General features: G+C 40.8%; 1 protein-coding gene across 1 annotated transcript in view; it reads right to left on the bottom strand.

Moving 5' to 3' along the window:
* Positions 1 to 35: 35 nt before the first annotated feature.
* crlf3 (cytokine receptor-like factor 3) overlaps positions 36 to 11,882 on the bottom strand; it is a 31,061-nt gene continuing 19,214 nt past the window's right edge. The window contains exons 6-9 of the mRNA XM_030059092.1: positions 11,640 to 11,865; positions 6,868 to 7,006; positions 5,727 to 5,839; positions 36 to 2,948 (exon numbers count right to left, since the gene is read on the bottom strand). Of these exons, the coding sequence (XP_029914952.1) occupies positions 2,683 to 2,948; positions 5,727 to 5,839; positions 6,868 to 7,006; positions 11,640 to 11,865 (744 nt within the window). The 3' untranslated portion in view covers positions 36 to 2,682. The remainder of the gene's footprint in view (positions 2,949 to 5,726; positions 5,840 to 6,867; positions 7,007 to 11,639; positions 11,866 to 11,882) is intronic.

Genomic DNA, 11,882 nt, shown 5'->3' with positions numbered 1-11,882 from the left:
TGATAGATCATAGCCATCAAACAATATGACAAAAAGGCATTCATAACACTTTATTGAATTACAGTTTTCCCTCCCTTGGACAAAGAGAAGGCACAGACAAGAGGTGATGTACACAGGTTCACCACACAGGCCCGACAGCCAGTCACAGTCAATCACAGAAATACTAACGTGATGCTGGTGGAGAAACAGAGTACCATCATCTGGATACATCAGGGGGGGTTTGCCCCTCATCCCCTGAGACCCTCTGCCACGACAGTCACAGCAATGAAAAACAGACCTCAAAATCACCATGAGGTGAACAACAAACCAAAAGCTGAGCTGTAATACCATTTGTTGAAAAAAAAAAATGGCCAGGTAGAAACCACGTGAAGGTGCCTGCTGCCACCACATGATTCAAGGCACTTAAAATTCTAGTTTTTTTCCTATGATTTGTAACAGTCAACTATGCGTGAAAGCTCAAAGTGACCATAAAAATGACAAGGAACTGGTGAAGACAAAGACAACTGGACACCCAGGGGGTTACATTTTGTTCAGAGATGATAACAAAACAAAAAGGGAATACCAGGAACTTCCCGTTTGAAGTCATCTGCTGAACTAAACTGAACCCAGTCACTCCTTATCTGCTGTTTACAGCATAAAACCCGTCTAAAAACCTGTTTTTTGTATCGACTCTATGGAAGAGAATACATGATATGTTGTATATTACATTGATACCCCGCAGCATAAAAAAACACCCAATTTATTCAAATAGGTGATTTATCTGTGACCACCAATTAAAATATTCTAACCTGGTTCTTCAATTTCAAAAACACTACCTTCCTTCCTACTAACATAATTTGCAGCTGATTAAATACTGTTAGGATTGTCACAGCAAAAAAGATTGAAAGAAAAAATAGTAAAGATTTTCAGGTAACAGCTTGGAATGTAATTCATGTGAAGATGACTGGATGAAACATTTAAGGGTGTAAAAAGAGGCAAAGAAAGAAAAACACAAAAGGAGGCGTGACTTTCACAGTGGCTGTTTTTGTTACGCTGAAATGGACCAGCATGCTTTGTGGCTAAACCCTTTGATGAGGCAGCTGTAAAGTGTCCTTTTCTTTCCCCCACCACTCCCCAAAACCACGTAATAACTTCACACATGAGAAAACACTGTCACATCTTTAGTCTGGGAACAGAGTGTCTATCCTGACCTGCTGTATTGTTCAACACTGCTGTCAATTAACCAAAGACAACACATAGACAGTTAACCGACTAAAACCCTTCTGTATGGAGGGAGATGCCATTTAAAAACAACAAAACAGTTGTAAACAATGGCCAAGCTTTTAAAGAGGCCAGGAATCAGATATGAAGTAAAAACTATGAAGCTGTACTGCGCTAACATCTGAGCAAAACACAGAACCTGGTTAGACTACATACCTACGCTGCAATCCTCCACTATCATTTATTTAAAGGGTTAGTTCACCCATTTTGAATAATGTGATATTATTTCACTCCCCTCAAGCTGTTCTGTAGGACAGTAGTGGTGCTATCTTCCTCTCATTGTTACTGAGTGCTGGATACTGGCTGGATGCTCCAAATGCTAACTGTTAGCCTCCTGCCACAGAGGTGGCAGCACCATGCGCTGAGGGAAACATAACCTCCTTAAAAGTTAAAAATGAACAGTCAAGCTACCTTCTTGATGGGCCAACTTAGTGGCAGGAGACTAACAGTTAGCATCTGGAGCACTCAGGATCAATGAGAGGAAGATAGCACCACTACTGTCCTATATAACAACTAGTGAGTGAAAAATGATTGTGCTATCCCTTTAAGGAGAGCTAGGTCATTGTAAAGGAATACATGGCCATTCAGCAGGTTTCTGTTCTATTGCTTAGACCCAACCTGTTCAGTCATATATACAGCTGAGCAGCAAAACTGTCTGGCAGAGAACCATTAGCTGTTCTGTAGCACAGGCGTCCAAAAAGTCTGGAATCACAGAAATGACGTCAGATCAGTGCATGGACGGCTTCCTTGCTCTGAATCCTCTCTACTCTCTGGGGCTACCTGAACATTCCAAATGCACACATCAATAATTTGGCAGCTGCCATGTTGAGCATGTGCCATACGTCATTTCCCTTTGATTTCAGGCTGTGAAGAACACAGAACTTGAATGGAGAAGAAGAGCCTTTCCCATTCAAAGCAACATACCAGGATGATCAGCAGGGCGGCCATTTGTGCCATGGTATGTTAAAAATAGCTGTTTAAAGTTAATGAACACTTTTCTTTTTCGCTTAAGGTGGGATTAACTATGACAGTTTAAGAGGTTCTGTTAAGTACAAGGTCTGTTTGATGATGCTGACCAGCTAGATTTATTAGCTTGCACATGTTGACTGGAGGAGTTAACAGGAGAAGCACAGTCTTGCTGGTGCAGCACCAGCAGACACCGATTCAAATGTTGTCCAACTGACTTGTTATCATAGCAAAGAACTGTCATCACCATATTATTCAGTACCAGCTAAATGACAAACAGAGCAACGAACATTCTCCTCCATTCAAGTTGTGTGGTGTGGACACCCTGCTGAGGGGTTGGGGCTATGAAATGCAGGAGAACATGTTTAGTTAGAGCATGGAGGCAGGTGGAGAGCCTCCAGACTGCAGCAGGTAGGAAATCCACTCTCTTTCTTCTCGTCAAGTGAGTGCAGGTGCTTAAAACACCAGCACCTTCCAGCCGGAGTGTACGAAGGAGCAGGCGAAGTAGAGGCAGTCCACCGCCTGGTCCACCAGCCAATCAAACACCACCTCTCGGTTCCCTGAGCCAATGGTCACCCTCAGCTTGAAGTTGCCCCCGTCACTCAGGTTGTTGTTGCTGATGGGAAACAGGTTGACCACCTCCATGTCAAAGGTGACGGTAGAGCCCACGGTGATGGCAGGCAGCTGATTGGTCATCTCCTTCCCATTGACAAACACTGCACCTGAAAGAAAAGGACAACTCCAGTCACATCAACTGAAATATCAGTGTGTGCAAACACATCATGTGGAAACCATGGAAATCAAAGCAGCTCTTTAGTCTTTAGCCCCGATAATCATCTAATACCTAATCAACAAGATTAGGTATTAGATGATTATCGGGGCTGTTAATGAGAATTTTTCAGTAATGGATAGCAGAATTTTGGATAACATGATGACTGATATAAAAACCATTCAGATGCCACCTCTTCAGCTGAAATTACTTGCCTTATCGAGAGAAGAGCTGAAAATTTCCTTTTAATTTTACTAGATTAAAATACTTTAAAAGGTGTCTAAACACAGCCTGAGTCAATGACTGAATGATTAAACCTTTCTTTTATATATGAAGCAAGGGTTGCGTTGTTTGTAATACTGCAGATTTTCACACTGCAATTTTCAGATTTACTACAAATGAATATCAACCCTAAATATCAGTTATTGGTGTCTTGGATTACTAATCAATAATGTTAAATCCCCCTATCTCAGTTGTTCTGCTGGAGTTCCGCAGGGTTCCATACTTGGGCCATTATTGTTCTCTCTGTATATAAACGACCTACCAGATGTGTGTAACAATGTCCATTTCCAGATGTATGCAGATGATGCCGTTGTCCTCACTCACGGTAAAAGCTACAGTGAGGTGTCTAAGACATTAACATCTGTCATGTCCAATGTTCAAGAATGGCTCACTGCCTCATGTCTGTATTTAAATATGCAAAAAATGGTTTGTATGGCTTTTTCTAAAAGACCTGTTGTGCAAAATTCTAATGTATTTCTGAGAGGGGAGGAACTCAGTTTGGTGACAGAGTTCAGGTACCTCGGAGTCACTTTAGACCCTACCCTATCCTACAAAAAGCACGTGAAAAAAGTAGGGCTGTGGATCAATTAAAATATTTAATCAGATTAATCGCATGATTGTCCATAGTTAATCATGATTAATCGCAAATTAATCGCATATTTTTTATCTGTTCTAAATCTACCTTAAACATATTTTTCAAGTTTTTAATACTCATATCAACATGGGAGTAGACAAATACTTGCTTTCTGCTAATGCAGCATGTTTATTATTATTGCAACAATGACAAATACTGTCCACAATCTCCAAGTAACAAAAGATGTAAAAAAAAAATAATAATAATAATAAGGTGCACATAGTAAAAAATAAAAAAAAGGCTGAAATTATAAACTCAAGCCCAACAAATAACAGATGGGCATAACTGCAACATTACATAGTAATGATGTAGCAACCCATCTGGCAACCGCTGTGGAAAGTTTACGGGTGGTAGAGGTGTCCATTGGCAGGGTTGCCAACTCTCACGCATTGGATGTGACAGTCACGCATTCAGCCTCAATCTCACGCTCTCACGCTCAAGAGAGAAATCTCACACCAAATCTGACTTGTTTCCTATTGTAAATTTTTCCACTCATCATGTGTACTCATTTGTGACTATGAACAAGCTCAAGTCTTACATAGGCTCTAAACCACTCCAGTGTCTGATGTGTTATATTTTCTCCGATTGTTGATTTGCTGAAAACATTACCGTCATTACATCAGTGACGTCCGTCTGCTGTTCGGGTGCTGCTGCTTCAGTTGGTCAGAGCGGCAGAGCAGAGAGGCATGCACGGTGGCGAGATACGAAATTCGAGCGATCATCGGATAACCGCGGTTACGGCAGTCTATATGCGCGTCACACCCGTTAGATCCGGCGGACCTGGTGCTGGCCGGCACCGGCCGCAGCACCGCACGGTGTGCGCGGCCACCAGGTCAGGTCAGGTCTGTCAGATCTGACAGGTGCCGCTCTGGCTGTCAGTTGGACACTTTCTGAAGGAGGAAGTTACCTCCGGCCAGCATCGCGCTGGCACCGGCCGCGGCACCCGGTCTCCCGGATCTGACAAGCGCACACAGACTGCCGTACTTTCATTATAAACCGACTTCTGTTTATACACGATTGCAGCAGCACAACGGACAAATTTTATGTCTCCTGTGTTCCTCTTTGTATGTATTATGACCGTTGTGTCCCTTTTTGTATATTTGAATGGTTCTTTAACATCATGCCGGAGGACTGCGGTTGTAAACTAGCCTCTGGCTATATTGTCGATCCCTAGACAGGATAATACAGTTTATCAGACAGAAATGAAGCACCAATTACCAACAAAACCTGTATTTCACAGCCATCAGGTCCATTGACCTTATTCACATAGGGGCCATCTTGAACACTCAAGGTAAGAAGACTGACATGTACAGCTTCTAAAACAAGCCTTTTATCAACACATAACTTAGACCTTCCATACATATCACAGTTATATTCATTTGCCATCTCAAGTAGTTTGCAGGACATTTGCAGGACTAGAGTGTGGATACCCGACCCAAGCCCATCAGGACCCATTGGGACAGGTTGGGGTGGGTTTGGACAAAAATGTAGAAATTCTATTCGGATTCGGGTCAGGTTTGGTCATGTCGAAATTATTTTAGTGTGTAGTGAGAAGCAGTACACACACAAAAGGGATGAAATCACAAAAGGTATGTAGGCCTAGCTACAATATTGTGGCTTGTCATGCTGTGTCAAATTGGTCAGTGCTTTCTCTGTGTCATTGTATTAAAATGGAGAATTCAAAGTAATACGAGGTCAGTAGCGTATCCAAAGTCTATGTTTTAGGAATTCAAATCCACAAGCAAGTGGATACGAGCTGCAACCCCAGTAAAAGCTGACACAAAGCTGCAGCCTCCATGTAGCCTGTCAGCTCACCACTGGTAGAAATGCAGACAGCCTGGTCTCTCTGCAGTGACTCAGGCCCGCTCTCGCCTTCCACACACACTCCCAGGCTGTCCCTGCGGTCCAGCTGGCCTGCTGCAGAGATCCTACACACACACACACATACACAGACAAACCTCACAGTCAAAAACACTCATTTAATACATGTGAATCTGCAGAAACATTTCAATCCATAAAGCTACATCTTATCTTGAGGTAACAAAGTAATAACCCATGTGCACAATATGCAAACAACATTTAAAACCTATAATGTGAATGCATAGTGTACCACAAGCATTTTACATTCACTTGAGAAAAAACATTACCGTTTTTCTGAATGAATGATAATCATTTCATTCATTCACAAAAATGGCATACTTTTTTTCTACCATTTTTCTGAATCAGTGAGACCATTATCATGAATTCATTAATTAATTTCTGAATTAATGAGATAATTATCTCATTAATTTAATGAGATAATTATCTCAGAAAACCAATGCAGATTTATTTTTCTCTCAAATGGCGTACTAATTAAGTCAAATTAAACTAAATCTTCTGAAGACATTACATTGATTACAACATTTATGCACTGGGCAAGCATTCATTTATTTATATGAATTAATGGTCATGATGTACTTTCTAATGACAATAACCATGATATTTAAAAAAATAAATATTGATATCCTGTTACTTTTTTATAATATTATGTAAATAATTCAGTGCCTGTTAAATCAATTTCGTTTGCTTTGTCCCCCCCCCCCCCCCCCCACCCCCCCCCCCCCCCCCCCAACACCACACACACACACACATACAAAGCGCCCATACACCTGATTTAGCATTATTACTACTATTGCTGCTGTTGTTATTGCTTTTCTATAGCTATCACAATAATATTGTTATCATTGAATTTTGTTCACAAAATAATAAAAATGAGGGCACAAATGGACCTAAAAAAGTAAGTCCAGCACTCAGGCTTATCAAAATGAGGGCATTTCTTCATGCAGTTTGTTTGCTGTACTTTAGTATTGCCAGCTATGCTCAAATGTGGCATCATCTGCTAATTTGCACATTAATTTTTGCTATCATTACAAATATGCCGTGTGTGTGTGTGTGTGTGTGTGTACTGTATACATACTTGAATGTCAGTGTCTGGCCACAAAAGTAGGTAGGTGCGTTGGAATACAGGACAGGACAGCGCGATGGGGAGGAGTCATTGCGCATGGCAATGTTTCTCCTGCTGCTCAGGATGTAGCCCTCAGTGCCGGGGTGCCACTCTGTGCAAGAGACACAAACACACACACATTTTAGAAGCCATGCAGCTCCACAACAGCATCTATATCTATATCCATATCTATATCTACTGTATATTTATATATACAGTGGTGTGAAAAAGTGTTTGCCCCCTCCCTGATATCTTATTTTTTTGCATGTTCGTCACTCTTAAATGTTTCAGATCATCAAACAAATTTAAATATAAGACAAAGATGACACAAGTAAACACAAAATGCAGTTTTTAAATGAAGGTTTTTATTATTAAGGCAAAAAAAAATCCAAATCTACATGGCCCTGTGTGAAAAAGTGTTTGCCCCCTAAACCTAATAAGTGGTTGGGCCACCGATAACTTGTAATGAGTCTCTTACAGTGCTGTGGAGGAATTTTGGCCCACTCATATTTGCAGAATTGTTGTAATTTAGCTATATTCGAGGGTTTTTGAGCATGAACTGCCCTTTTAAGGTCATGCCACAGTATCTCTATCGGATTCAGGTCAGGACTTTGACAAGGCCATTCCAAAGTCTTCATTTTATTTTTCTTCAGCCATTCAGAGGTGGACTTGCTGGTGTGTTTTGGATCATTGTCCTGCTGCGTAACCCAAGTGCACCTGAGTTTGAGGTCATGAACTGATGGCCGGACATTGTCCTTCAGGATTTTCTGGTAGAGAGCAGAATTCGTGGTTCCATCAATTATGGCAAGTCGTCCAGGTCCTGAAGCAGCAAAGCAGCCCCAGACCATCACACTACCACCACCATGTTTGACTGTTGGTATGATGTTATTTTTATGAAACGCTGTGTTAGTTTTATGCCAGATGTAACGGGATGCACACCTTCCAAAAAGTTCAACCTTTGTCTCGTCAGTCCACAGAATATTTTCCCAAAAGTCTTGGGGATCAACAAGATGTTTTTTGGCAAATGTGAGACGAGCCTTTGTGTTCTTTTTGGTCAGCAGTGGTTTTCACCTTGGAACTCTCCCATGGATGCCATTTTTGTCCAGTCTCATTCTTATTGTTGAATCATGGACACTGACCTCCACTGAGGCAAGTGAGGCCTGCAGTTCTTTAGATGTTGTTCTGGCTTCTTTTGTGACCTCTTGGATGAGTCGTAGCTGCACTCTTGGAGTATTTTTGGTCGGCCGGCCACTCCTGGGAAGGTTCACCACTGTTCCAAGTTTTATCCATTTGTGGATAATGGCTCTCACTGTGGTTCACTGGAGTCCCAAAGCTTTAGAAATGGCTTTGTAACCTTTTCCAGACTGATAGATCTCAATAACTTTCTTTCCCATTTGTTCCCGTATTTCTTTGGATCTCAGCATGATGTCTAGCTTTTGGGGATCTTTTGGTCTACTTCACTTTGTCAGAGAAGTCCTATTTAAGTGATTTCTTGACTGAGAACAGGTATGGCAGTAATCAGGCCCGGGTGTGGCTAGAGAAATTGAACTCAGCTGTGATAAACCACAGTGAAGTTATGTTTTAACAGGGGGGGCAAACACTTTTTCACACAGGGCCATGTAGGTTTGGATTTTTTTTTCCGCCTTAATAATAAAAACCTTCATTTAAAAACTGCATTTTGTGTTTACTTGTGTTATCTTTGTCTTATATTTAAATTTGTTTGATGATCTGAAACATTTAAGTGTGACAAACCTGCAAAAAAATAAGAAAACAGGGAGGGGGCAAACACTTTTTCACACCACTGTATATCTGTCTATCCATATCTCTCTCTCTCTCTCTCTCTCTCTCTCTCTATATATATATATATATAGGTAGATAGATAGATAGATATAGATATAGATATAGATATAGATATAGATAGGTAGATAGATAGATAGATAGGTAGATAGATATACACTACCAGTCAAAAGTTTGGACACACCTTCTCATTCAATGTTTTTTCTTTATTTTTACTACTTTCTACATTGTAGATACATACTGAAGATATCAAATATATGAAGAAAGATTTATGGAATTATGTAGCAAAGAAAAAAATATTAAATAACTCTAAATATGTTTTATATTTTACATTCTTCAAAGTAGCCACCCTTTGCTTTGTTGACAGTGCTGCAAACCGTTGGCCTTCTCTCAATGAGCTTCATGATGTAGTCACCTGAAATGGTTTTCACTTCACAGGTGTGCCTTGTCAGGGTTCATTAGTGGAATTTCTTGCCTTCTTAATGGGGTTGGGACCATCAGTTGTGTTGTGCAGAAGTCAGGTTGCTACACAGCTGACAGCCCTATTGGACAACTGTTAAAACTGATATTATGGCAAGAACCAATCAGCTAAGTAAAGAGAAAGGACAGTCCATCATTACTTTAAGAACTGAAGGTCAGTCAGGCCGCAAAATTGCAAAAACTTTGAATGTGTCCCCAAGCGCAGTTGAAAAAACCATCAAGCGCTACAACGAAACTGGCACACATGAGGACCGACCCAGGAAAGGAAGACCAAGAGTCACCTCTGCTTCTGAGGACAAGTTCATCCGAGTCACCAGCCTCAGAAATGGCAAGTTAACAGCAGCTCAGATCAGAGACCAGATAAATGCCACACAGAGTTCTAGCAGCAGACCCATCTCTAGAACAACTGTTAAGAGGAGACTGCACGAATCAGGCCTTCATGGTCAAATAGCTGCTAGGAAACCACTGCTAAGGAGAGGCAACAAGCAGAAGAGATTTGTTTGGGCCAAGAAACACAAGGAATGGACATTAGACCAGTGGAAATCTGTGCTTTGGTCTGATGAGTCCAAATTTGAGATCTTTGGTTCCACCCCTTGTGTCTTTGTGCGACACAGAAAAGGTGAACGGATGGTCTCTACATAAACGACATGCCATCCCATCCGGTTTGCATTTAGTTGGACGATCATTTGTTTTTCAACAGGACAATGACCCCAAACACACCTCCAGGCTGTGTAAGGGCTATTTGACCAAGAAGAAGAGTGATGGAGTGCTGCGGCAGATGACCTGGCCTCCACAGTCACCGGACCTGAACCCAATCGAGATGTTTGGGGTGAGCTGGACCGCAGAGTGAAGGCAAAGGGGCCAACAAGTGCTAAACACCTCTGGGAACTCCTTCAAGACTGTTGGAAAGCCATTTCAGTTGACTACGTCTTGAAGCTCATGGAGAGAATGCCAAGAGAGTGCAAAGCAGTAATCAGAGCAATGGGTGGCTATTTTGAAGAATCTCAAATATAAAACATGTTTTGAGGTATTTCACACTTTTTTTGTTTACTACATGATTCCATATGTGTTCATTCATAGTTTTGATGCCTTCAGTGAGAATCTATAATGTAAATAGACATGAAAATAAAGGAAAAACATTAAATGAGAATGTGTGTCCAAACTTTTGACTCATAGTGTACATGAACTACAAAAAAAAAAAAAAAAATTGATCAGTTGAAACAGGCGAGCAGTTGAATGTGAGTACTCATTGTTCATTGAGACAAGAGTCTCCACTTTCTGACACACACATACACACACACACACACACACACACCAAACAAACACAAATCAATAAAGAAGCAAAAAAAGACCCTGCATCTTCATAGGCCAACGAACTCTGAAATGTTTCTGAAAAAGTAAAGGGAACTAAAGGATATTTCATTTTAGCTTTTAGAGGGTTCATACCACATTAAAGTTTTGTGGTTTACTGAAGTTTTATTTTGCAAAATCAAACTGAGAGGCTCTTTAACTGGCCAGTGTGTACATCGTGACTCAGTGACTAAGGACAAATGAGAAGCACTTCCAGTTGAGCCCCATTGTTTTTAAAACATATGCATGTGTGTGTGTGTGTGTGTGTGTGTGTGTGTGTGTGTGTGTGTGTGTGTGTGTGTGTGTGTGCTGGATTCAAGGTTCTGCCTGCCCAGACATGCCGGGTGGGATTTACATTGTACGAAATTTATTTCAACCTCTTCACAAAATGTGCTTTTTAAAATTTCTTTTAATTTGTAATTTTTGGGGGAAATTTATGGTAATTTTGCTGTAATTTATATATTTATAATAGAATAATATATTAATAAATAGTTTACTTGCAATTTCTAAACCTTTTTTTTTTGCTCATTTTCTGGTGATGTTTTACTAATTTTGGTGTAATATTTTGCTCATTTTCTGGTGATGTTTTACTAATTTTGGTGTAATATTTTGCTCATTTTCTGATTTTTTTAACTGATTTTTTTGGTCATTTTCTGGTCACTTTCTAGTCAATTAAAATTTTGTTTAAAATGCTTATTTATTTATTATTTTGCAAACTATTTACTAATGTCCAGTACTTTATTGGGTAATTTGCCAATCACCTTTTCCCCCATGTTTTTGAGAGAAATCAAATGAGTGGAAGGGTTCAAAGGGATGATGTCACCAATCACTTTCAGATTTTAAAAATAATGAGATATCTTTATTTTCACATAATCTGGAGAAAATAAAGGCTCTGGAAAAACTGCATTCATTTCTCCTGTAGATGGTTGATGTTATGATCCGGATGTCTTGGCTAACAAATCACAGACAAATGACGAGAAAACTTATGAGGCCTATATCACAGGATAATTTTAATGTATTTTTCCATCTTTTTTCTCCAAAGAGCGATTCAGTTTGCTTCTGTTTACATTTTCTTCTCTGTCAGGTATGGTGCAAATCAAATCCATGTCTCTACTCACCATGTGGTGCCAGTGTGGTGTACCCAGTCTGTGGGATGCTCCAGGGGCTCCACTCAGTGCGACCCTCCCCTCGGGCACACACCCTGAACAGATGCTCGGTGTGGGGGTCCAGGTGGAGGACCAGGAATTCGCAATCCCGCCCAATATAGGCGTCCTCATACTGGCCCCCGCTGCCACACCGCCGGTACTGCAGCCGGTAATCTGCTGCCGCAAAGTCCTCATCCACCTGAGACACACACACAC

This window comes from Myripristis murdjan, chromosome 8 (genome assembly GCF_902150065.1).
Source record: "Myripristis murdjan chromosome 8, fMyrMur1.1, whole genome shotgun sequence".
NCBI classification, from domain to species: Eukaryota; Metazoa; Chordata; class Actinopteri; order Holocentriformes; family Holocentridae; genus Myripristis; species Myripristis murdjan.
Note: the sequence above shows the minus strand (reverse complement) of the source record. Positions and strands in the feature narration are given on the sequence as shown.